The 27,366-nt window shown below is 44.1% G+C and overlaps 2 protein-coding genes across 2 annotated transcripts in view; both read right to left on the reverse strand.

The window, feature by feature from the left end:
• The window catches only part of klg (klingon), a 468,581-nt gene that overhangs the window by 417,303 nt on the left and 23,912 nt on the right, over positions 1-27,366 (reverse strand). The window lies entirely within an intron of this gene.
• On the reverse strand, positions 21,123-22,900 carry LOC135704951 (uncharacterized). The gene is made up of 4 exons (XM_065226489.1): positions 22,514-22,900; positions 21,983-22,049; positions 21,337-21,891; positions 21,123-21,271 (listed from the first exon to the last, which is right to left on the reverse strand). The coding sequence occupies exons 1-4, from the start codon at positions 22,898-22,900 to the stop codon at positions 21,123-21,125; spliced, it is 1,158 nt and encodes a 385-aa protein (XP_065082561.1).

A 27,366-nucleotide genomic window follows, 5' to 3' on the forward strand; every position in this document is an offset into this window, starting at 1 on the left:
CTCGTTCCGTTTTTGGTGCGTATCGTTTCCATGAAAATCTGGTGTCTTCCACTTTCCCTTGCTGTTTCACCAATTTGTAGATTTGGTTGTCTATCACTCGGAAATCTGCGTAAATCTGTGGGTCTCGATTGATTTGGTTCCTTAGGTCTTCGTGCTCCGGGTCTATTGCTAGGGCAGATATCATATCCAGTGAACGCGACAAACAATCTGCTGTGATATTCTGTTTCCCTTTCCGATACTCTAATTCCACATCGTACGATTGGATTTTTAAGGCCCATCTTAATAGCTTAGAATTCCCAGATTCGATTCCCATCGTAAATAGCCAGAGTAGGCTTCTCGCGTCCGTGATCACTTTAAATCTCGTGCCCTCCACAAAATGACGGAAGTGCTCTATTGCGAGTAAAACTCCAAGGCATTCTTTTTCAACACTGGCGTATCTGCGCTGTGTACTAGACAGCTTTTTACTGAAATATGCGACAATTTTTGACTCTCCTTCTACCTTCTGAATCAGTGCAGCTCCAAGTGCATTATCAGATGCATCTGATTCAATAATAAAAGGTTGAGTGAAATCGGGATTCACCAGTATAGGTGCAGACACCAATGCCGATTTCAAGTTTTGAAACGCCTCTTCTGCTGCCTCGGTCCAAATAAACTTCTTCTGCCCCTTCCTCAAAAGATCCGAGATTGGAGCGACGATCTTGCTGTAGTTCTGAATGAATTTCTGGTAAAATCCGGCTAGTCCCAAGAGTCGTCGAATATCTTTTATAGTCTTTGGCCTTGTGTAATTCAGGATCGGTTCAATTCTCGAGTTGTCGATTGCCACTCCCTTTTCAGTCAACACGTATCCTAGGTAGTTGACCTGTCTTTGGCAAAATTTAGATTTGTCCAGAGAAATTGTAAGGTTAGCCCTTTTTAGACGTTCTGCCACCGTTTTTAACAACTTAAAATGTTCTGACAAGGTTTTTGTCGCCACCACGATGTCGTCCAAATAAACAAACACGTGAGGCTCCAAATCAAACCCTATAGCTTTGTCCATTAGTCTGCACATCGTAAAGGGTGCATTTGTCAGACCAAATGGGCAAACTTTGAAACGGTAGAGGCCTTTGGCTGTCCTGAATGCGGTGTAATCCCGTGATTCTGTTTTCAAAGGAATCTGGAAATATGCGTCCTTAAGATCAATCACCGAGAAAAACCTCGCGCTTTCCAGACGATGAAAGATTCCCCTCATATCCCGCATAGGATACGAATCTTTCTTCGTGAGAGCGTTTATTCTACGGGAATCTAAACACACTCTCAGTTTCCCGTTCGCTTTGCGAACCGGAACTAGAGGGTTTGCCCATTCGCTAGAGCATTCCTCGATAGCGTCCAATTCTTTATATCGCTCTATCTCACGATCCATCTCGGCTTGGATTGCAGGCGAACATCGATATACCGGTTGTCTCCGAGGTCTTGCTTCCTCTCTGAGTGTGATCTCATGTTCTATTAACATCGTGCGGCCCAAACGACCATCCGACGTGCACGGAAATAGTTTGACCACATTCGCCAATTCTCGTCTCTCATCTTCTGTCAAATCGTGTTCCGTTTCGATAGTATCGGGGGTGATTTTTGACGGCTCTGGAAGATCTATTCCCGGAATGTCCAGTGATTCGTCTGGTGCTGGTTTCTCCATAGCTGGCAGCGTCTCTATGGGCTGGATGTAAAAATGAAACAGTTCGGTTGGAAGTTCTTCCGATGCACTTATTTCTGTTATTTCCTCCAGTCCAGTCACGCCTTGCATCATCGGCTTAATCTGGAACGCTTTCCAGAAATTTATTCCTAGAATTATATTCCTAGTTATTTCGGGTACTACCACGACCGATATAACCCTGGTGATTCCTCGAAAGGTTACTGGAAGATTTGCATAACCGCTGCAGGAATATTGGGTCTGATCAGCTGTGCATACGCGTATTGGAGAAGGCAAAACTTCCAGTCCGTTCTGCTCAATAAGTTTACTAGAGTTCATTACGCTAATACTGGCACCTGAATCCAGTAAAGCTTCCATTTCCGTCTCGAAAACTCTGACCTTAACGTGTGGACAACGGTTAGTTTGAATACGAATTTCTTGTAAGCTTTCGAAAGGGTCTATGTAAGTTTGAGAAGCTGTTAAGGGAACGTCATTAAAATCTGGAATGCTTGTGTTCCCAACCTCGCACCCCGGACTCAGTTTCCCGACTCGCCTGCCTGGTTTTGTCGGTTTCGCCTCGGATGGTTGTCGCAGGTTGTTGAAATTTTCCCGGGATAGCCGCAAATGTAGCAAAAGGTTGTTTTTTGCTCTCTGCAATCCCTCCAAAAGTGTCCATGTTGACGGCAATTCCAGCAGAGGGGTTGTCTCGTTTCGTCTTGACGATCATCCCTCCTTGGCCTGACCTCTCGTTCCGGTTCTCTGCCTTGAGTTTGGTTTCTTGATGGCTTCTTCCCCACTACGTTGATTTCCTCTTCCTCCGAATCTTCCTCCTGTTCCTCGATGTTGTGAATCGTGTGTTTTGGTCCTACCGGATGTAGTGATGGGTCGTTAGCGTCGATTCGGTAGTTAAGTTGTATCAATTGTTCTAGGTTCTCCACTGCGAAACATGCCAGTTTCGAACGATAATGTTGTCGCATATTCTCCCATATGATTTCGAATTTCCTGTGGCACGAGAGACGTTTCGTTAGGAGTTTATTCAACCGCTCTATTTCCGTAACGAATGCTATGAATGTTTCTCCTTTCTGCTGTTTCCGATCATAGATTCTTTGTCGGTTACCCTGATCCTGATTAGGGTTTCCAAATCTGAATCTAATCCGGGTTTCAAAGATCTCCCACGTCCATGAGGGTTGGTAATACGTAAAAAACCAATTTGAAGCCTCCCCTCTTAACAACAAGTGAATGTTACTCAACACATGCTCGCTAGGTATGCTGTTCATGCTCGCCAAAACTTTCACCTTGAAGATAAAATCTTCTAAGGATGGTGACCTTGCATCTCCTGAGAAAGAGAGATTCCACTTCTCTATCTTTCTATCGTGATGGGTCCTATCATCTCTATAACCTCTTCGATTCAGTTGTGGGACCTCCCATCCAACACCCTCATCTTCCCCGCTACTGTACGTATACTTTTCCGGGACGAACCCGTTTTCTCTGAAATCGCTCTGGTTATCTGACCCTTGATTTCCTGTCCTTCCGTGTCCCGTATTACGTTGTCCCTGTTGGTGTGCATTACCGTGTGTCGGCTGTTGCCACGCTAACCTTGGCTGTCTGTTCCCGGGTATCCCCCTTGGAGGTTGATTTTGGGGTGTGTTTGCGATTGACCCTGGTGGCACCCAATTTCCTAACCGCTGAGTCTGAGGCTGAGTATTTGGTATCCAATTTTGTTGTGAGCTTAAACACAATTTCAAGATGTTTAACTGCGATTCTAACTCTGCGATCCTCGATTTCAGCTGATCCTCCTCTGTATCCTTTTTACCTTGTTTTTTAATTGCTCCCCCGTTTTTCTTGACCTTGTTTTTCTTGTTTCCCGTCGGTACCGAGAAACCAACTTTTTTCTTTTTCTGGTTTTTGGAAACTGTTGGTTGACTTTCCTCATCTGTGTTTTTGGATCCTTCTGAATCAGTTTCCTTCGTAGAGTCTATTTGTTCCGTATCTGCTGGTAATAACGGGCTCAATGCATTCTGAACTATCAACAGGTCCGAGATGTTCCCTAATAGATCTTGTTTCATCTTAAGAGATTCATCGTCCCTCGTATTACTCCGCTCCACCCTGAGATAATAATGTTTCAATCGAGATATTAGTCTCATATCTGAACCCTTTGCCAATTCTGTCCTTATTCCGTTTACCCGTGAAGAAACTAAATCATACTCTTCCTCAATTGTGTAAGGAGACCGGTATTCTCGTTTCTCCTTAGCGTCTTTGTAAAGCAGTCTCCTAAGTAGTCTCTGTTTAATTCCCAACTCTTGCTCTAGATCTTCCTCATAATTTCTTAATTTAAGCTCATAATTCACCTCTTCCTCCCGTAAGTGCTCGGCATACGGAAATCGAGAACCCATTTTGAATTCAATTAATTTTCCTTACTAAATTAAACTAAGATAAGCTATATTATATTTAAGCTAGAATTTAAACTAAAAAAATATACAACTCAAATATAGCAGCAATTCATTAAACTTTACTTGACCTAATACTCCAAATATCCGAAATCCGAAAAAAAATTATCCCAAAAAAAAAATCCACAAACTCCAGTACTCCACAAAAACTTGAACATAACAACATTTCACATTAACCCAAAAATCAACACAAATACTCTATAAAGCTAACTGTAGGTTCGAACTTGCAGTTGGGCGCCAATTTGTAGCCGTCACTGGTCGATCTCGAATAAGTATGCGGCTTAAGCGCCACTCCGGTAAAGGAGACCGCATACCATGTTGAGTTTGCCCGGATGAGACTGCCTCAAGGGCGAGTCCAAGTGTAATCTTCCTAAAAAGAAGAGATCGAGCCAGCTTCACTACCACCGAAATTGATCGGGTAGAAAACCTTATTGCTAAAACAGCATAATCTCTCACACCCCGAAATATTTCCCCGAAGCTCACGGTAAGAGATCACACAAACCTAAGCGACGTTACACGTCAAGCTTTCCTCATCGGTAGTTCCACTTATTTCCGCCAGAGGTGCAGCTTCAACAAAAGAGGTACGCCACATACAAGTCAAATTCCGACCACGCGGAAGACAACATAATTACCCGGACCCGAAACAACGTGAAGACACTTTCTTCCTTTCATTCAAAAGTTTTAATATGACTGATCAACAACATTACATTCAATTCAAATCAAACATTTATTTTATAACGGAAAACGGTAAGTTGAGGTTTATTGTAAACTCATGCTTTTCAGAACTTTGGATTGCTTGTATTTTCCTACTCCTCTTTCTTCTATTCCTCTACCTATACTTGTGTGCGTGCGGTTCTTCTATCTACCTTTCATATTGTGCTGTGCTCTTGTGTTTTTCTTCTCGGTTAATCTCGACGACGACGATGCAGCAAGCGGGGAACGGCAAAGCTTGGCACCCGGGTGTCTCACATTAAAGGGTTGGGTGGGCATCCATATATTACGAAACGTGTGCACGTTGTCCTGCCGACACCCAACCTCACAAATATTGGACTTATCCAAATCTTAGCAATTCATGCTCTTCGACCTTATGGTCGGCAAAAAAGGTCCTCCGTGGCGCCCTCGCCGGACGCCACACTCAACAAAGAAACAATTGGAACGGACTCACCAGTTGATGATGCTGCTGTTGACTGCTGCGCTGCTGTTACGGGCGGCGACGGTGCTACTTAGCGTTCGACCGTTGGTGATTAGACGGCCAACGATTTCCACGTGGTTGGACGGATGGTAATTCTACCACAGGTGGCGCTTGACAACCACCAAGCCCCGACAAGCGATGTGGATGCGGATCGCTTTCCACCGGCCAAGGTGACGGTTGCCGGAATCTTTCGCCCCGGGGATGCAGATGATGGCGTTGGAAGAGGATGTAGCCGTCGGCTGTTGAAAATACCATTAAGCACATTGCACAGATTTTCTTTACCGAGCAGCACATTACCTGGTCTAGCTTGTTTTTTGCACACACAAAGTCTAGCCTATGACGCACACTACTTTTAGATTGATAGCTATAACTAAACAATCAACGAGGAGAAATTAGAATTCAAGAATAAAGTAAAACCACGTTGCTTTAACTCACTATACAAAACTATCAAATAACGCGAACAAAAAAGGACACACTTCCACTGTTATCTGCGGTTCGGACGAAAGTGAGGCGAAACCGTGACCCTCAGATTAGGGAAGGTGACCTCGGCCGAACTTAACGGAAGTTCGATTTTCCCGCGAACTTCTTCGAACTAGATCGGCAATGCGAGAGATTATTCCGATCGCTGGTCCTTCGTTCAATGTCGGGTGTAGCCACAACTCTCTCTTTTCCCAACTTTCCCGAAGATTTCACTGGACTCGGCCTTGGGAGAAATTGCACAAGGTCGTGTGGCTTTACTCACGAGATATTCTATTTTTATAGTAAATCGACCAGTGTCGTTTCGCTACTGGCGTAGTTTTTGGCGTATAGATTAGATCCATTTCATCCTACTTTAATTATAGCTAATTTGATATTTACAACAATGAGTGACTGGCTGTTTTAATATTTGCAACATGGAGTGACTGACTGATTTAATATTTACAACACGGAGTGACTGACTGATTTAATATTTACAACATGGAGTGACCGTTACAACGGATCCCGAAACTTCCACCTGAAGAGCAGATGTAACAACTGTGGCGAAATCTACGCTACCGAGAAGTGCCAAAACGATGTGCCAACCACGACGGCGCTCATCCGGCTACAGATGGTAGCTGCCTCAAGCGTGCCGAATACATTCGGATTCGACAACAAGCAACAACCTCGAACCAGCCGGGTCGGAAGGAAGTCAGAAAGGGTTCAACTGCTCCTGCGCTGACTTTGAAGGATTTTCCTGCGCTACCGAATAGCTCGGTACCCGCCGGAGCATCAAATTTTGTGGGCTCACAGTCCGCAGTCAACGTAGTATCGATCTTCGCACCAGAGCGGGTATAAATGTTCCATCAGCGGGTTCATCTTCCAAGGAAAGTGAAGAGGTGCTCTACAGTTCTGCCCAGCTGTGGTCCATCTTTACCGAGCTCTGCAATCGTTTGAAGCAATGGAAATGGATGTAATGTAATGCCTCTAATTTGGGCCCATACATAAATTCAGCCATCGACTAAATTTTCAATAGCGACCAAAAATACCCATTAGTACCGTCCCAATGTTCATCTAGATAAAATTGATAAAAAGCAGATTTTTAGCGATGGGCCCAACGTTAGGTCCATAGGCCAACATTAGAGCCATAAGGCGCGAGGTTGCCAAAAGCCGCCGAGGTGCACTATATGCGCGGAGAAGGGGAATACCCCTACCAACCACATGGCAGGTGGCCCCCGCTGCCCGGGGTCCAAGAGCAATGCTGCTAAGGCAAAGAGCAATGCTCAGCCATGTTCGAGGTAGCGCAGTTGAACCTGAACCACTGTTCGGCTGCCCAGCAACTGCTGTGGCAATCGGCAGTGGAATGGGGAGCGGATGTCGCAATCATCTCTGACCCGTACCGCGTCCCAACCGGCAACGGGAATTGGGTCACGGACGCGTCGGGGATGGCGGCGATATGCACGATGGGGAGCTTCCCCATTCAGGAGGTAGTCGTGTCCAACTCGAGCGAGGGATTCGTGATCGCCAGGGTTAACGGAGTATACTTAAGTAGCTGCTATGCTCCGCCCAGGTGGTCTATCGAGCAATTCTCGCAGATGGTGGACAGACTGACTGCGGTACTTGTCGGCCTAAGACCGGTGGTCATTGCGGGCGACTTTAACGCATGGGCGGTAGAGTGGGGTAGCCACCACACCAACCAGAGAGGATGCATTCTACTGGAGGCAATGGCCAAGCTGGACGTTGTACTATCCAACACCGGCTCGGTCAGTACCTACAGAAGGAATGGTGCAGAATCCGTCATCGACGTGACATACTGCAGCCCGAGTTTGGAGGGCAACCTACACTGGAGGGTCGATGAGGGTTACACCCATAGTGACCATCAGGCGATTCGGTACAGTGTGGGGCCAGGTGAGAGGCGAGTGGCAGGAGGAAATTCTTCCTGCGCTCGAGGCTGGCGGACGTCGTTCTTCGAGGAGGAGGTCTTCGGCGAAGCACTGAGGCGGGAGCGAATAACCCCGGATCTGACGGGGGAAGAACTGGTAGCAGCACTGACAAGGGCGTGCGATACAACCATGCCTAGGAGAGCCTATCCCAGGCATGGCCACAGACCGGTGTACTGGTGGAGCGAGTCGATTGCTATCCTCAGGGCGTCTTGCCTCCAGGCGAGAAGGAGGATGCAACGAGCTCGTACGACTGAATCTCGCGAGGAACGCCGCGTCGCTCTCCGAGCGGCTAAGGCAGCCCTCAATAAAGAGATCGCCAGACGCAAGCGCGCGTGCTTTGACAGCCTATGCCAAAGCGCCAACACGAACCCATGGGGGGATGCTTACAAAGTGGTCATGGCTAAGACCCGCGGCGTGACGGCACCCCCGGAGAGATCACCAGCGGTACTGGCTCCGATCGTTGGGTTCCTGTTCCCGCGTAGGGACGTAGACTCCTGGCCGCGGATCCCAGGCGCGGATCAGGGAGAAGTGTCTAGAGTGACGAACAGTGAACTTGGCGGTATTGCCAGGTCGCTGGTGGTGGGCAAGGCCCCGGGCCCAGATGGGATCCCGGTTGTGGCTCTGAGGGCGGCCGTTGCGGAAAATCCAGACATGTTCCGTTCTGTTTTTCAGACTTGTCTGGACGTAGGCGTCTTCCCAGACGCGTGGAAGCGGCAGAAGCTGGTGCTGCTTCCGAAGCCAGGAAAACCCCCTGGGGACCCGTCAGCATACAGACCCATCTGTTTGCTGGACACCACTGGGAAACTGCTTGAGAGGGTCATCCTCAACAGGCTGTCGGCCTACACCGAAGGTGTAGACGGCCTGTCAAGCAGCCAGTACGGGTTCCGAAAGGGCAGATCCACGGTGGACGCCATCCGCGACGTCATCCAGACGGCAGAGGTGGTCCATCGGAAACGAAGGGGCATTCGCTACTGCGCGGTGCTAACCTTAGACGTGAAGAACGCGTTCAACAGCGCGTGCTGGGGGGCGATAGCCCGCTCGCTACACCAGCTCCAAATTCCCGGAGGGCTGTATAAGATTCTGGAAAGCTACTTCCAGAATCGTGTGTTGACGTACGACACAGAAGATGGCGAAAAATGCGTTAGAGTCACCGCAGGTGTGCCACAAGGCTCCATCCTGGGCCCGGTGTTATGGAACGTCATGTACGATGGACTGTTGAGGATAAAATTCCCGGTAGGCGTGAAAATTGTAGGTTTTGCCGACGATGTCACGCTGGTAGTCTGCGGGGAATCCCTCGAGGAGGTTGAGCTGACAGCGGCCCACTGCGTCAGGCTTGTGGAGGAATGGATGAGAACCAGGAAACTGGAGCTCGCCCATCACAAGACGGAAGTGGTCGTAGTCAACAATCGCATGTCAGTACAGCATGCAACGTTGACAGTCGGCGGAAGCACAATTAGGTCTGTGCGCTCTCTAAAACTCTTGGGGGTCATGCTCGACGATAAGCTCAGCTTCGGCTGCCACGTCAAGTACGCCTGCAAGAGAGCGTCTATGGCTGTGGGGGCATTATCCCGTATGATGTCAAACAGCTCGGCAGTGAATGCCAGTAAGCGCAGGCTCCTCGCTGGGGTCGTAGTATCTATCCTCAGATACGGCGGCCCTGCGTGGGCTGCGGTACTGGATATTGACTGCCACAGGCAGAAATTAGAGAGTACACACAGGCTAATGTGCTTAAGGGTGGCCAGTGCATACCGCACTATCTCGAGAGAGGCCGTCTGTGTCATAGCAGGGATGATGCCAATCAGCCTTATCATTAAGGAGGATGTGGCGTGTTATGACGCGAGGACCGTTCGAGGGGTGCGCAACAACGCGCGAGTTGTGTCGACCGCGAGATGGCAATTGGAGTGGGAAAACTCCACAAAGGGGAGGTGGACTTACCGCTTGATACCTTCCGTATCAAGCTGGGTCAACAGGCGCCATGGGGAAGTAAACTTCCACCTGACACAGTTCCTGTCAGGCCATGGCTGCTTTAGGAGCTACCTGCATAGGTTCGGACATGCAAGTACTCCCACCTGCCCCACATGTGCTGGTGTCGAGGAGACCGCCGAACACGTCGTGTTTGCCTGTCCACGTTTCGAGCCAGTATCGAGCGCTATGCTAGCGATATGCGGAGCGGATACCAGTCCGGACAACATCGTTCATAGGATGTGTGGTACCACCGAGAACTGGAGCGCGGTGGTGACTGCGGTCACCCACATAGTTTCGGTATTACAACGACAGTGGCGAGCCGAGCAGCAGTTACCTACTGCCCGACCAGATCGTTAGAGTATTGCTAGAGAGGCGCCATAGCGCTACAGCGGCCCCTCCCACGAAGTAATGCCTTCGGGCGGTTCCGGGGAGGCCAAGGGCCAAGCGCACAGGGTAAGGTTTAGTGGGTCGGGAGTGAAATTCTCCCATCCCCACACCCTGAGTTCCTTCTCAGGTGTCTGTGAGCAGATTCCCCCCTGTATAAAAAAAAAAAAAAAAAAAAAAAAAAAAAAAAAAAAAAAAAAAAGGCAAATATTCCAGCGAACCAGATGCCTCTTGAAAAAAAAAAAAAAAACAACAAGTCTCTCTTCTCAACTGCCTGATTATGGATCGTATGATGTTGATCAGGAACCAGCAGTTCCCCAACAGCATCGAACAACTGAGCGACTACTCGAGGCCGTTCTGGAAGATGGCCAAAATCATGAAGAAAAGCCCAACAATAGTTCCTCCACTGAAAGACGACGCCGGAAGCATATCGGTGTCCTCATCGGAGAAAGCCAACGCTATCGCCAACAAACTCATTGAAGCACACAACATCGGTGCAGGCATGGTGAGTCCCCACGAAAAAAATAGTGCAACAAACAATCAACCACCTTGACGAGCAAGTCGACGATGCTCCATTCATCGGTCAAGTGACAGAAAATGAGGTACGTGCAGCAGTGACGCGCGGCAAGAACATGAAGGCACCCGGCAACGACACTATCTTCAATCTGGTTCTGAAGAAGCTCTCCAGCAAAGCATTCAGATTCCTGGCTGCAATCTGTAATAGATGCTTCCAGCTAAGCTGCTTCCCGGCCAGATGGAAGACAGGGAAAGTCATCCCTATTCCTAAATCTGGAAAGGATTCTATTGCTCCATCAAGCTACAGGCTCATCACGTTACTGTCAGCAGTCAGCAAAATATTCGAACGGCTTATTCTCCAGCATCTGATGGAACATATCGAAGAAGACCACGTCATCATTCCGAAGCAATTCGGTTTTCAGAAGGGGCATTCTACCGTCCATCAACTAGTCCGAGTGGAGAACACCATTCAACGGAACAAGTCACTCTCTAACAACACAGCCATGGTACTCCTGGATGTGGAAAAGGCCTTCGACAACGTGTGGCACGATGAACTTGTCCATAAGATGGTGCAGGCGAACTTGACAAAATACCTCACGAGAATGGTAAGCAACTATTTGAGAAATCGAACGTTTCGAGTACATCTTTTAGGTGTTACCTCAGAACTCCACGAGGTTCCAGCGGGTGTGCCTCAAGGCAGCCTCATCGGCCCCATCCTATATAACATTTACACCTCCGACGTTTCACAACTCCCTGCTTGCTGCAGCCTGGCGCTGTACTCAGATGACAGAGCCATCATGGTCAACGGTCGGACTCCCATGCACTACCGGTCTCGTCCTCTATTGACGATCACCAAAGCTACTACCTCCAGCGGACTGCTTCATCCGAGTGAACAGCAGTCCCGTTGACTGGTCAAATAAAGACAACTATCTTGATGTTACCATCGACGACAAGAGACTCTAGCGTTCCCATACCGACAAGCTTAAAAACAGGTGTATTGGGCTACTGAAATCCTTGTACCCGTTGATATCCCGACCGTCCCGGCTGTCGCAACGGAACAAATGTGATGATCACTCCGGTAGACAATTATGCTATGCCGGTGTGGGGCACGTGTGCTGAGACCCACAAGAAGAAGCTGCAAGTGGTCCAAAACCAGCTATCCTGGATACCCCGTTTGACACGAGGATCAGCGAGCTGCATCGCACCACAGGGTGCAGACGATTCAGGAGCGCATAGAAGACTCGATCGATAATTTCATCGACAGTGCTACATACTACGATTTTCATACGCCGCCGCCGCCGATGAAATTTAGCCGGCGCGCCGCCGCAGTAAAATGGCTCACGCCGCCGAATAAATTTATGTCACGCCGATGAAAATACCGTAACATGTTTTCGGTAAAATGCATCTTGAACGCACGCTCATTCGTGGCTACTTAAAATGAGATCTACTCTAAATTGAGTAACACAGCCAGAACCGTTATTTCTTCTCATTCCCATAAATAAATAAAATTTGGAACTAAGTCAAAAATACACAAAAACTATATCAAGCATTTTATTTTATAGCAAACATAATGCAAAACAATTACCTCTCAATACAAATGATTTGTTTTCCATCGATCTTGTTTTCCGTGCTGAGCACCAATGCCACCGAGGCAGCTTCCACACCTGGACCCTACCTATCGACCCATCAACTCATGAACCGGGAACCAACGGCCAGGGTGGCCAGCAAACCGGGGAAACCGGGAATACCGGGAAATATCCGGGAATTTGAAAAGTAACCGAGAAAACCGGGAAAAACCCGGGAATTCGACGAGAGATCCGGGAAAAATAAATTAACCATACCATAGGAACACATTTTTACATCAGAATTTCAGAATAAACCATTAAAATAGAGTGATCCTTTACCAAATGAATGTATTGCTCTATTTGCTGCATGGTTTTTTTTCTGTTTCCCGTCTTATTGTTTTTAGAATTTAATCACTCAGCAATATTGCAAATTGATTTTCGTCGTTTCATTTTCAGATGTAAAGTGTATGGTCCTTGGAAGAAAATATTGAAGATGCTGGACTTTGGAAACAAATATTTGTAAAAACCGAAACTGAAATATTATTTTCCAAGGTTTGAATTTTTCGTGGTATGAATTCCAGAATTAACTTGGAACTCTGCTCTAAATTATCTTGGAATTTTCGGCAATTAACCAGAAAACACTCCACGTAATAATTACCGTTAATTTCTTTTTGGGATTTCCTTGAAACCCCTTCTAAAAATTGAATTTAAATCCTTCTTAGAATTCCCTTGAACCTATTCGGAAACTTTGATTCCTTTAGAAATTTGTTCAAACATTTATTTTAACTCTTTTCAAAACAGAAGAAATCTCTCGAAATTTTATTTAGAAACCGTTTGGAGTATTTTAAAGAATTTGTTTCTAATTTTCAGCAAATTATTGCCAGAACACTCTTAGAACTCTGTTTCTTGTTGAATACTGATCACAATTCTCTTGGAATTCTTCTTAAAATGCATCTGTCATATTCCTCACGATCCCCATACAAGTCTCCTCGGAATCGTAGGATTTTTCCTTAAAGTTTTTTTTTCACAACTCCTTTTGAAATCTTCTAAAATTACCTTCAATTTAATTTAGAACTTGAATTCTTCTCCACAGAAATCCCTCCAAATTTATCTAACAATTTCTAAGAACTTCATGTCAGAATAATTCTGGAATTCTGCTCAGAACTTGTCCTTCGAAAACTGTGTGAACATTTTGAATTCTTTTAAATTTTACTAAAAAAACCAGGGCATGTCCGCAAGATTCTATAGATGGTTCTGTAATTTGTTATAACCACTTTTTTCAAATCTGTGGTCTTGAAAATTTTCAAAATCTCACATTTTAATTATGTTTTTACAAAGATTGCTATTAATCACAAATTTTGAAGAAAAGTGTCTTCTTTTATCACTTTTTTATCCTTTCAATAAATTCCTTTCAGCTCGTTTTTTAAACACGTTCAATTTTGTTATTTGTTGAAAATTAAAAACTGGGAAATTTTTAAGGTTTCAACCAGGAAAACTTGCCACCCTGAACGGTTTTACTTCCTTTGAGAAAGAAGACGTGATCAGAGATGGTATGCCTCAGCCTCAGAACAACCCAGCGGCGCCGACTAGGATTGAACCCAGGCCTGCTGGGGTGAGAGGCAATCACGTTTACCACTACACCACCGGCACCGCAACCCAAACAACGTTGTAGGTGGAGATATTCTATGCTTTTGGAAAATTAGAAAGCTGCCGTACCCTTGCCTGAAATCCAACAAGGCTCTAGGGGTCGATCGCATATCAGCAGAGATGCTCAAAGCTGACTCCATGCTATCCGCTCAAATGTTGCACCAACTATTATGTAATCTCTGGGACACCGCGACTTTTCCAGCCGACTGGATGCAGGGTGTCTTATTGAAGGTCCCAATGAAGGGGGCTTTGACTGTGTGTGACAATTGGCGAGGCATCATGTTATTGTGTATTGTTCTCAAAGTTCTGTGCACAGTTATCCTGAATCGGATACAGGAGAAGATCGACGCGACTCTCTGGCGGTAGCAAGCAGGATTCTGATGATCTTGTGTAGACCATATTGTCACGCTCCGACTCAATCACGAGAATCTGTGGGGCGCCCTGAGATGCAAGGGAGTCCCGGATAAAATCGTCAACCTCATCGAAGCGCAGTATCAGGCTTTCACGTGCAGAGTTCTGCATAATGGAGCCTTGTCTGACCCTATCCGGGCAGTCGCTGGTGCGAGACAAGGATGTATACTATCACCGCTACTGTTCCTCATCGTAATCGACGAGATCATGGTGGGTGCAATTGACCGTGTACCGAACCGTGGGCTTCTTTGGCAGCCTATCAGCATGGAGCTCTACTAGCACAATGGCGCTCTGATATATAGAGTAAGCTCAATGACCTAGGCGAACGCTCCTCTGCGGTGGGTCTCACCATCAACGTCAACAAGACCAAATCCTTGGATGTCAACACGGGCAACCCTTCCAACTTTACGGTAGTGGGGCAAACAGTGGAGAAGGTCGAAAGCTTCCAATATCTTGGCAGCCAAATAGCGTCGGACGGCGGGACCAAGAGCGACATAGGTGCACGAATCAAGAAGGCTAGGGCTGCTTTTCTGAGTTTACGAAACGTATGGAGATCAAACCAGATAAGTCCGAATTTTAAACTCGAACGTGAAATCTGTGTTGTTATACGCCAGCGAGACGTGGTGTGTTTCATCGGAGAACACTCAGAAGCTGCAGGTATTCATCAACCGATGCCTGCGGTATATAATTCGTGCCTGGAGGCCTCACAATTTGATCTCGAATGCCGAGCTCCATACTCGATGTCATCTGAAACCGATAGCAACAGAAATTCTTGAGCGAAAGTGGAGGTGGGTCGGCCACACACTTCGACGGGGCGGAAACGAAATCTGAAAGCAAGCGCTGGATTGGAATCCGGCAGGACATCGCAGCAGAGGCAGACCCAGGGGCGGCGGAACCTCAACAAGGAAATAAAGCTAGCCGATAGGAATCTGACCTGGGCCCAGGTCAAGACAAAAGCGAGCAGCCGCCCAGGATGGAAGTCTTTCGCCCTTTGCACCTCCGGTGGTATACAGGACCCTTAAGTAATTATCCTTGGTTGGCAGTCTTGGTTCGCAAGGTTTTGTATGTGCTCACCACCAGCACGCCAAGTGAACGAGTTTTAAACACAGCTGGGCTGACCGTATCTGCATGTCGGTCAGGCATCCACCCTAACAATGTGAATAAAACAATCTCCATTCATGACAATTACAGTATTTGCAAAAATAGAGTTTTGCAGTAAGCAGTGGCTGTTAGGTAATGCAACAGATTGCTATTATATACTATCTACCCCTACATAACGTACTTTTCTTATACTTAACAAAAGGCTTGTAACACCGTATGACTCCACCCCCTGCAATTTTAACAAGCACTTGACATACTTTTATAAACAAATTCCACATGCACGGCCAATGAAAACGCTCAAAATTGAGTAAGAGTTACTCATATTTGAGTTTAGGTTACTCAAATTCGTGAAAACGTAGGTCACTCATAGAAGTCAATTTCCCCACACTTTTCCGAGGAAAACTTCTCGAATACGAGGAAAACTGATGGTGGTTTTAGTCTAACCTGTGTATAATTTTCTTAAATTTTCCCCATATTCGAGAAGTTTTCCCCGGGAAAGTGTCGGAAAATTTACTCATTCTATAAGTGACCTAAGTTTTAGCGATTTTGAGTAATCTGAACTCAAATGTGGGTAGCATTTTTTGTCGATGTGCAATTGGTTTGGGAAGTATTTTTTTTTTCTAAATCATTAAAAATAAACTCACGCCGACCAACGCCGCCACGCCGCCGCCACCGAAAGCAAACGGCGTGACGCCGCCACGCCGCCGCCGCCGGCAGAAAACAACATATCATGCCGCTGCCGAAAATATTTTGATCGGCGCACAGGTCTAGCACACGCTCATTAGAGCGCTCGTAAACTAGGGTTTCAAATATTATGTAAAGTAGGTTATCAAATCAAAACATATTGAATTATCAAATAAAAGTACAAATAATTCTAAATGAAACACAAAAATATACATCATTGATGCAAAATACATAGGATTTAAAGGATGAAAAGGTATCAGCAGCAGCAGCAGCAACAGCAGTAAATAGCAGCAGTAGGAAGGCAGCAGTTCCTGTCAAGCGCGTAGCGTTCGAGTTTTGTACCTCGAACCTTGCCCGTCATTACCAATGACATTTATATAAGGTCTGGGCCAACAGGCAGCTTGCTGATGTTAGAAGCAAAAATGTTGTCAACATTGCTGAACATCTGCGAACAGATAGAAATACGTCACTGCCAACAGCTGTTTCGTGTAAAAAGATAAACATTGCAATAAAATACGAACACCACTAAACATTTGCACATTTCACTAACACCAATAAGCCCTTTGGCCCAGACCTTATATAAACGTCATTGCGTTATTACCATCGAGATCACTAGCTGATGGCAGCGTCGTCGCATAGATAGTTCGCCGACGCATACTAACACCACTATATCAGGTAGGGGCAAATTTCCGCTATCTGAAGGTAGTGTTAGCATGCGTGGGTGAGCTATCAGGGCTGATATTTTCCCTGGAAGTGTCTTTCTATTTCTCATACTGATTATGCATTTCCTCAGAAGTGTTTCTAACTTTTCCTGTAAGTGTCTTAAAATTGTTCTAGCAAATTTCTTCCTATATTCCCAGAAAGTTTTTCAGGCTTATCTAAAATTTTTTTCTGACTCTCCGGGATTTCCCTTGCAAGTATTTTCCGACTTCTTCCGGGAATTTCATACAATTTTCCCTGGATGTATATGTAAATTTTCCAGGAAGTGTTTTCCGAGTTATTTCCTACTTTTTCTGATACATGGGTGCTGGGTACCCGGTTACCCCGTCATGTACATAACGGTTAAGGGCATAATTCTCGCGTTACTTTTTGATAGCTTCGGTTCTCTTTGGTATCTTCGGCCTGCTTACTTCTCTGAAAAGTTTCTTACAGTTCTCCCAGAAAGTTTTTTCCAACTTCTGCCAAAAGTGTCTTAACTGAAATTAATAATCCTCAAAATTTAAACAATCCTTTTCATGGAAAATATAATAATATTAACAACAAGCAATTTTTCGGGAATCGCGAAACATGATTCTTGGAAAATTGTGGGTAGAAAACACTAGGTTGCATGTTGAATTTTATCATCCATCCACCTTTAAAATTTGGACCCTAGAGACCCGTCCAGTAGTGCCATTTCTTAGTAGGTATGTAAAAGCGAAACAAACAAAAAATGATCTCATAAAACGCAACCCAAGCCGTGAATCTTCTTTTCCCGGGGGTGAGTCGTTATTTTTCGTTAGCTTCTTTATTCTTCATGCTTTACGCCCAGCTGTCAAGTTTCGGCCGTAAAATCATTGTTCAATCATCGTCTTCTGCCACCGGGGAGGCTTTTTCTCCTCCTACATTGCCTTGTGGGTAAAAAAGTACAATATTTTGGTTCATTTACTGATGTTTCAATGTTGTATATGATGTTATTTTTTTTGTTGATGTGCTGGTCCAAGTGACGAGAGCTGCACCAGTGCACGTTAAAAGTTGTCATCAACCGTTTGTCAGAAGTTAGTATCGTTTGAGGAAATCACGGTTATGGCGGGTCGTAAAGCACAGAATTCTAAACAGGAGCGAGAAGGAATTTTAGAAGAAATAAGGCGGGATAACAACTCACCAGATTACAATTTACGCGACGATAGACACTTTATTGTGGCAAGTCTATTAGGCGGTTGCTGCAGACGAGCACTTTACCGCCCATCACTGGTACGGGGAAGTTGCATGGGTCTATAAAAAATGGCCATGATAATTTTTAGCACGGGCTTTAAACGATTAAAATTTTGTTTATGAAAGGTTGTAAACCCAAAATGGGAGATTTATACACGGATTGCATGAAATAGTTTAAATTCATATATTTAGTAAATAGTGGCACACAACTCTCATTATATAAATTATTGCTTATGGACATAATTGATTGAACCTACAAATGGCCGCTATCATGGCTATTATACAAAACAAATCAGCCATGACAACGGTTATTTGTGGATTCTATCAACCTTGTCCTTACGGTTAGGTAGTTGGTAGTCAATGTCAATGTAATTTTGGCACTTTACGATCATTTGACGCTTGTTTGCTTTTGTTCATTTCAGAACTGTTTTTGGGCCTTTGGGAAACCCTTAATAGTCCTTCAGACGATGCATGGAAACTCATCACGGCTTTCGGCACCATAAATGTTTGCGACACGCTTTAATTTTCTAATCAGGGTTACACCTTCACCTTTGTAATCGATTTCTTCACGCATGAAGCAACTAAAATCGGATTAGGGATCTTCCTATAATTAATATATTTATATAATAATTAAAAATTTGAAAAACTATTGTGTGGCAAGTACAAGCACAAGCACAATTCCTGGTAATTCTTTTAACACGAAAGATTTTTACTGGGTATTGACCCACTGCGTCCGGATTTGTAATACCATACCGCAACTGACTTGGCTATATGAGTTCGCAGATTTTATCCAGTGAAACATAAATCTTGCAGTCTGGTGCTATATTTCAAAGAAATAATCATCCCTGATTTCTGCCAGTTATCCTACGTACCTGCATATGCAAAGCTTTCCTTCAAGTTATAAAAGGTGCATGAGTGCCAAACCACAATTGATTGGCAGATCCATTTAAAATCAACCCCTCTGCCCCTGATCGCCATCTCACATTCTGCGACACAAAAAACGAGAGAACAGAAATGGAGCCATTTTTCATAAGTGTACATTCCTTTTTCAATTTTCCTATTGAAGTTGATGTAAAGCTTCTCGGAACGTTTTTCTTTTTTTTCAACAGAAAATAATACATTCGACGCCACAACCAGCACCGTACTCAGCAGGTGGCGAAGGTGGCATTTGCCACCTTTCAATTCCTAAGGGGCGGAAAAACTGCTTGGTTGCTACAAAACAAAAAAAAAAAAAGATATTTTTTTTTTTCTTATCGGCGAGGTTGACAATAAATTCTGGGATCCATGACCGATTTTGATCGGTAATGTTGATAATACAGGAATGATCTAATTTGCTTGTTGAACTACCATTGAGAAAACGGGAATGATATAGAGTGTGTGCATAAGATACATGCCAAGTGAAAATCAGTCGAACTCACATCACGGTTTTCACTAGATTCCTTATCTTTTCATTTGGCAACAGAGGACTGCTGCATCAACGAGAAAGAAATTTAGCGGCTGTAGTAAATCATTTCTTCAATATTTTAATCGACTTTGGGTGGAGAACGACTTCGGCGTTCTGCACCCTATCTTACTAAACAATCCAGTATTTCGAGGTCGACAATGGTTGCCAAGTGAGATCCAGTGAGTGTATGATCAACACAACCCTAGGGCAACTTGACAAGTCCAGCACATTTCCAGTGTACCCCGAAAATTTGATGCTGGTGGTCAGCGTTGCCAGGTCATTTTCAGAAAAATCTGGACTTGTTAAAACATAAAATCAGGAAAAATCTGGAAGGATCCAAAAAATCATCTTTTTAACATAATGCTATTGAAATCAAAGTGATGTGCCAATCTCCCGTAAAAATCGGTCAGTATGATAGTCTGGAGTTTATTCAAAGTACCAATATGTTTATTAATGATATGTTTAAATACATTATATAAAACAAATAACTTGTTAGTGTTGTTTAAATCATCCAAAAGTTAAGACACAGTGTGCCAAAAAAGTTTAAATATCCATTACTCAGCATTTCAAAAATTGAGTTTAATCGTTGGTGAAATACTGCAGAAAATATTTTTTAGAATTGCTTTTTAAACTGCATTTTTTTTTTCAAATAATGAGAAGGAAATAATCATGCAACTTTCATGGGATGGATTTTTTAAACTGATAGTCGATGTAGTCCTTACTTTTTTATGCAGTACCATAATATGTCTTAAAGATTTTAATAGTTCTAAATAGTTCTAATATTACTCTAAGGTTGATCAAACTTTCAATGTAATTCTTGACATCATAGTAGGCAGTAGGCAATTTTATTTTAAAGAAAAATTCACCAGGCTGAAGTGGGAATCAAAGCCTAACATCGTGGTACTCACACACAGTTTAGCTAAACTACAGGTAACTCAACAATTTACATTACCATTACGAATAATTTTATGATATAACTAAAATGAAATTCTAAAGCGAAATTTATATATTTCCTGGTTCATGAAATTTGTTGTTAGTCTGCATTTAGAACTCTATACAGGATATCTTTGTCTTTTTTTCAGAGTTCCATTTGAATCATCTTAGAATTCCATCATACTTATTTTCTGGATTCCCCTAAAATAATCTTGATAATATCCAAACACAAATTCCAAGAATTTGCATAATTTTGTTTTCATATTTCTCTATAGAATTCCCTTAGAATATTCTTAATAATTTCCATGACACACTCTTCAGAATGACCGTCACACTAATCTCAGACTTATCCGATAATTCTCTTTGAGCTGCTTTGTAGATAAGGTCAGAATTGTTTTGAAATCTTCTTCAGTATGTGGTGAGTACTCAAATACTTTGCCAAAATGGCATTGAAAGTCCCCCAGAAATTGTCAGACGTTCTTTTGGCATAATTCCGAATAGATTTCTTAAAATTTTATTAAAATGTATCTCCATAGAAACATTGCACAGAATTCCATTGAAATTATTCTTTCATTCTTCACAAAATCTCCATGCACTGTCATCAGTGTTTTTAAAAGACAACTGAAACTGTTTTCAACCAGTGCGTGGGTCGTAGATCTGTGCGATATACGAAAGGACGTTTCGTCTGGTGAGCACGGTATCAGGAATTGGAAGCTGGATTCGGAATCGCAGTGTATCGGACTTCGGTTCCCAGATCAGCCCGAGGGTGGTCACCGACTGTTCATCAGTGAACGGTTGGATTGCTAGTTCGTCCGAAGGAATTTCGGCCAGGACGGTTGAGCTATTGGAGGCCCATTTCCTCAATGGAAAACCGGCGGAATGTAGCATTTCACTGAGCTGGCGACGAAGTTCGATGGCTTCTTCTGGAGTTTCGTCACCGTTGATGAGGTCGTCGACGTAAAAGTCTTCGCCTTCGGGAAATTCTCACCTTCATCGTTGGCGAGTTGGACTAGAGTTCGAGTGACGAGGAATGGTGCAAAGGATGCACCATATGTAACGATCTGAAGCTCAAACGTGGAGATTGGATCTGTTGGTCTTTTTTGAAGGTAATTCGGATGAGCGATCGGTCGATGTGTACAACTCCAATCTGCCGGTTCCACTTCTCCACATCCGCCAAGACTCCAACAGGTTTCGTACGGAATCGCATTTCGATGGACTGGAGATCCTCTTGCACGACTGGGCCAACGAGGAGAATGTCATTCAAGGAATTGCCGGATGATGTGCGGCAGGAGGCATCGAATACAACCCGTACCTTTGTCGTAGTGCTGCTGGCCTTAAACACAGGGTGATGTGGCAAGTAGTAGTGCTTCAGGGAATCATCTACCGGATCTTCTAGACGTCGCATGTGGCCAAGTCGTAGGTACTCGTCCATAAACTCGTGGTAGGCTACCTCGACAGCTTCGTCCCGCTCAAGCCTGCGTTCCAAACTTCGCAGACGTCTTTCGGCGATGGCACGGGATTCACCGAGTGTAATATGGGGATTCTGAGATTTTGGAAGAGCGACTACACACCTCCCGTCTGCGTTTCTGGTCGTAGTAGCTTGGTACAGCTCATCACAAGCGACTTCGTCTGCCGAGTAAATTCAACCGGTATTGATGGACTCAATCTCCCAGAACTTCCCCATCAGTGTTTCCAGGTTGTGGGTTGTACCGCAACTTACCGTGGAGGAGTAGCGGTACAACAGTGTAGAGGAACCCGTGCAGTATTGTTATACCAACGACCCGACACTGCCCAACCAAAGATTGTTTCGATTAGTGTTAGTGAGCCACGGTTGAGGTGGATCCTACCACTCATCAGGTATTCATGTAATTGGTCAGCTCCCAATATCATGTCCATGCTACTAGAAATGTTGAAGTTAGGATCAGCAAGCTCGACTGACTTGGGAATGCACCAATCCGAAATGTTTACGTCTCTGCCTGGAAGTTTGGTGGTTAGGTTTGGAAGCACTAGCTGTGACACCGTGGTCGTCGACTCCCCAACACCACTGGTAAGGATATTGGCTCGTTCTGGTTTCAGACTCAGACGACGAGCCAGCTTCTTGGATATTAAGTTGGATTGGGATCCGGAATCGATGAGTGCTCGAGCGGCATGCTCGTTTCCATATTCATCGAGGACTGTCAGAACGAACATGAGCTGGCATAGTCACTTCGGTGACTGGATGCGCTGATACACTTGATTCCACGGACCTTACCGTGGAGGAGGAAACTGGTTGCTCAACGACTGGAGTGCCACTGCCTTTCTGTGGGAATGGTGATGCTTGAGGTTGGTGGAGCAGCGTGTGGTGTCTTTCGTGGCAGAGGCGACACGAAAACCTTGAGTCGCAGTTCCGAGCGACATTGGATGACTTGAAGCAGTTCCAGCAAAGACGTTTCTGGGCAATGAGTTCCCTCCGTTGACCAACGGAGAGCCTTTGAAAAGTTGGACACTGAACCAACAGATGTTTTTCGGAGCAGGAGATGCACGATAGGGGATTGGATCGTGGGCTAGCAACCGCGGTATTGGCAACCGACCTCGATTGCTGTGGTTTCTTGAATGGGCTGACACTGGCCACCTTGACCGATGTGTAACGATGCTCCATCTCTGATGAGACCGTTTGGAGAATCCTGATTCGTTGGTACAGGAAATCGACGCATAAGGCGTACGTAACTTGGTCCAATTTTGAGGAATGTTCTTCCCAGGCACGAAAAGTAGAAGAGTTCAACTTGTAAGAAAGCATACATACTAATGGAGTGTCCCAGGTGTCGACTGCTTCCCCCATTTTTGCCAATGCCTTGAAAGCCATCCACTAGCGTGTGGAGACCTTCCGGAGATTCCTTGCGAATGGGGGCCAGGTCGTACAAGGCCCGGAACAACTGCTTTCTGAGGAACCGCTGGTCATTGTAGCGTTTGAGAAGGGCTTCCCAAGTTGGTCCATAATTACCTGCACCATCTCATATGGTTTCTTTGCATCTTTCTCCAAGGACTGCAACAGGAATTGTAGCTTCGCCACCGGTGGGATTTCTGGAACATCGTGGACCATGGATTTGAACGTGTCTCAGAATCTAAGCTACCGAGAGTAGTCTCCGTCAAACTTTGCCAAGTCGATTTTGGGGAGGCGCAGATGGAAGCTGGCTGACGTTGATGGGGCAGTGATGGTCTCATTGACAAGAGCCGGTTCGGCCACAATTTGGCTCATCAGCCAACCTTTTATAGCACAGTACCGCGATTCTACCTCATTGCGCTCTTGGAAGTGCCTTGCTAACGGCGCATCACCACTATCCAAACGCTCGAGATCAGCTTGTACCCTGATGAAGTCTTGGTACAGCTGATTCAGCATTTCGAGGCGTACAGGCACTTGCAGAATATCGCGCTCCTCATCATAATTCCGACGAAGTTTTCCATTGCCTCGAACGACGACATCAACGAGTTTCGGTCCTTAAGCTTCTTCCTGGTGGCCATGCTTCCGGCGATGTCGTTATCCGAACGACTTTCCTAACGGGTTAAACGATTCGCACACGCGACGACACGACTTCCCGATTCGATTACGATTACGCACGTTAGAGATGAACGGTTTGACAGTTCGATAGATAGATGTCTCGACCAACAACTGAAAAGGGCCTACCAGATTTTGGAAACAAAAATGTTCAACTCCTCTCCTCGCAAAACGAAGGCCACTTACGCAAATCAATGGCATCATCGTGTAGGAAAAAGTTTATCCTACCTGATGATGCTGTTGGTTTGCGTAAGCGGCCTATTCCTTGCGAGAAAAAAGGCTGTCAAAGTTTTGATTACAAAAGCTGATAGGCCTATTTCAATTGTTGGTCGAGATTTGGTCTCACTCTTGGAGTCAATACACGGTAACCGCAAAATAAACAATAATGACTACAAAGTAAGCATTTTCGAGGGAGACTGGGACTACCCATTAAATGAGTAAACATACTACCGATTTATGAGTATTTGTTACTCAAAAATGAATACTTACTACTTATTTTTGTAGTTTTAATTACTCATAAATGGGTAAAATTTTACTCATTTAATGGGTAGTCCCAGTTTCTCTCGAAAATACTTACTTTGTAGTCATTATTGGGTATTTTGCGGTTACCGTGTACACAAACTTTAAAACAGTATGGTAATCATATACCTATGATAGTGAAATTTTTTAGCGATATCTCTTTCTCTTTTCCTTATGAAATGTTAAAATCTGAGTGATGCGGAGACGGGCCTTAAACTAAAAACCACTTTCGACTTGTCAAATCAAACCACTTTTTTTTACTCTCATGGAAACAACAAATGAATAGAAGTATTGCAGGCAAGAATTAATAAAATTATTCAAGTGCCCAACTAAGAAGAGTATTGTCATGTCCAGGTAAACATTACAGAGCAAACTGGGAATGAGAGTTCGCCACCTAAAAACATGTCCTGGGTACGGATCTGGCTAAAACCAACGCTTTGGATTGAAATATGGTTTTGGCTGCTGTTGCACCTTTTACACACGTGTTTCCTGAGGGAGCGAACGGGAGTAAAAGTGTGTACCGAAGAAGCTTTATTTGAAAGGAATTTTTTCTCCTCACTCACAAATATTTAAAAGCATCCCCTCTTCTTAGGTTGCTGGCTGGCTTCGAACAGACAAGGGTGGCAAAGTGTTTGCTCAGGGTAAGGCGATCATGGGAGATTGAAAGGGTTTATTCTTCTTCGGCCTGCCCACACTTGCACGCTCAGATCGGATGGCCTAACGGCACTTAAGTTTGGCATGTTTTAGCTTTTATGATGCTCGGTGACGCTTTCTTTTTTTTTGTTCTCGTGTATCCTTTTATATGTGTACTGTACCTTCTTCGGCGAGTTTCCCTGAATCGATTGATGCCATAAAGCTAACAGCTGTGGGAAGACTGAAAACTGGTAAGATGAATTTCACCCGGGGTGAACAAAGAAATGGGCTAGGTGTAGAGGTGATTGGATGGGCGAAGGAAAATAATAAAATTTTAAACGCAACCAAAAACGATCGAACAATGTGGGGAAATTGAATTCTTGTGCCAGCGCGCGTACCTTGCCTTCCGGTAATGGCATGACCAAGAATTGCCGGAATTTTTTGGGTTTTGACTGAACGACGAAATTGAATGGCGATTGCTTGAGAAAGACCTTTGGGAGTTATAAAATAATGGCCAAGGTGTACGAGACGGGTAATTTATCATTGATTGCGTTCCATTCTTTGCCGCTGCTGGTCCGATAGAAATAGGTTTTATCGTTCAACGAAAGCAACGATGAAAAGTCGATTTCCGTTAGTCATTTTGGCAGTAGGCGTTGGATACCATAACTTTACAAAAGAAACCATAGAATAACCATTCCTTTCCGAGAAAGTTCCAGCTGAACGGTAATAGTCAGTAATGATTCGGTATAAATTGGGCTTTACGGTTCTCCTTATACAAATACGCTATGTTTGACAGTTACCTACCTAATACTGGTTTAATCTTTCTGGCGTTGCTCGGGAAAATGTGATGCATTAATATACTTTCTTAAATCTCACCAGTGGCCAGGGTTGCTTCTACTCACTTGCTATACAAAGATTTTTTTAGGAATTATGAATTATGAAAATAGTATAATGCTAATTAGTATTTGTTAGTGAGTGAACGCTCACGAATCTTAAGATCGCTGATTGTGACGCTCTGAAAGCAAAATTGACAGGTTTTATGAGTCAAACACATACTTTACACCCTCTTCCTGTTACTTAAAAGTAGAACATACCATTATAACATCTAATGATTGCATAATTCCGAAAAATATTTTTTATAGCAAGTGAGTAGAAGCAACCCTGCCAGTGGCTTAGCGTGACTGGGTAACACTCAGGGTGGGTTGTGCGGATGTCACCCCAACAAACAATTTGAGCTGATTAAAGGCTGAGTGGGCATTTTTTTTAGCTAAAGAAGCATATTTGTGCCTGAATAAGGACTAATTCAGCTTCTAATGTTTTTTTGGCGTAGGACTACGTCTTTGTTTTCTATATGGTGGAACACTTTCCCTAGCAACACACTTGTCACTGAACAGTTGTGGTTACTTGTATGCAGGGATGAAAAATCATTTACATTCATTTCGTGCATTCATTTACATTCATTTGCCTCTAACTTTTTTCATCAACAGAATTCAGTAAAATAGTGTATGCAGCTGTTGTAGGTTTTGATATTAACTACATCTTTTGTAAACAACTCAAATCTGTATCTCTTATGCATGATGAATCAGAGCGATAAGAACCCACCAGTGTTTTTCAGTGAATGTTAATTGCATTCACTGAAAAACAATAACATGTTCTGCCAGCTCTGCTGCATAATGCATAAGAGATTTAGATTTTAGTTATGAACAAAAGTTGTAGTTAATATCAAAAGATACAAAAGCTTCAAACATCATTTAACGATATTCTGTTGCTGAAAAAAGTTAGAGGCAAATGAATGTAAATGAATGCACGCAATAAATGTAAATGATTTTCCATCCTTGCTTGTATGTAACTTATTTTATTTACATTAAAGTTGCAGAAACTTATGAAGCGAGTACGAAAAATGGCAAATTTCTTCAAATCACTAATGTGAAATATGCCATTCGACTAGGGCTTCATTTAGCAATTTTGAGGCATATTGTACAAACAATGAAAAAAGTTAAGAAGCTAAGAAATTTAACTTAAATTGGCAATATCAAAATTCCCCATACATATGCATAATTGCATTCCATTGTCTTTCCTAACACAGCCATCATAAAGTGTTCATACCTGAACAGGAGAAAATAACTAATGAATACCTAATTCTGACCTGATACCAAAATTTTGTATTGACCAGCATAACATAAGAGGTAAAATACCAAATAATAATACTAAAAAATTACATCCAAAATACTCTATAAATAGTCAAAAATGATATTTGGTTCCCCACAAGCAGCTTGCTACCATGGCTGCCTGCAAGAGCGCTCTAGCCAGAGAAAAGTAGTGAAGATGCCACACCGTCACCACTGTGGGTCATCTTCATCAAGCGCGTCATCGTCAGGCCGAAGAACATCAAAGTAGCTCACCGTATCTGTGGTGAAAGT

Source organism: Ochlerotatus camptorhynchus, unplaced genomic scaffold (genome assembly GCF_037179485.1).
Source record: "Ochlerotatus camptorhynchus isolate MF236.1 unplaced genomic scaffold, CSIRO-AGI_Acam_v1.1 ptg000251l, whole genome shotgun sequence".
In the NCBI taxonomy this organism is placed as follows: domain Eukaryota; kingdom Metazoa; phylum Arthropoda; class Insecta; order Diptera; family Culicidae; genus Ochlerotatus; species Ochlerotatus camptorhynchus.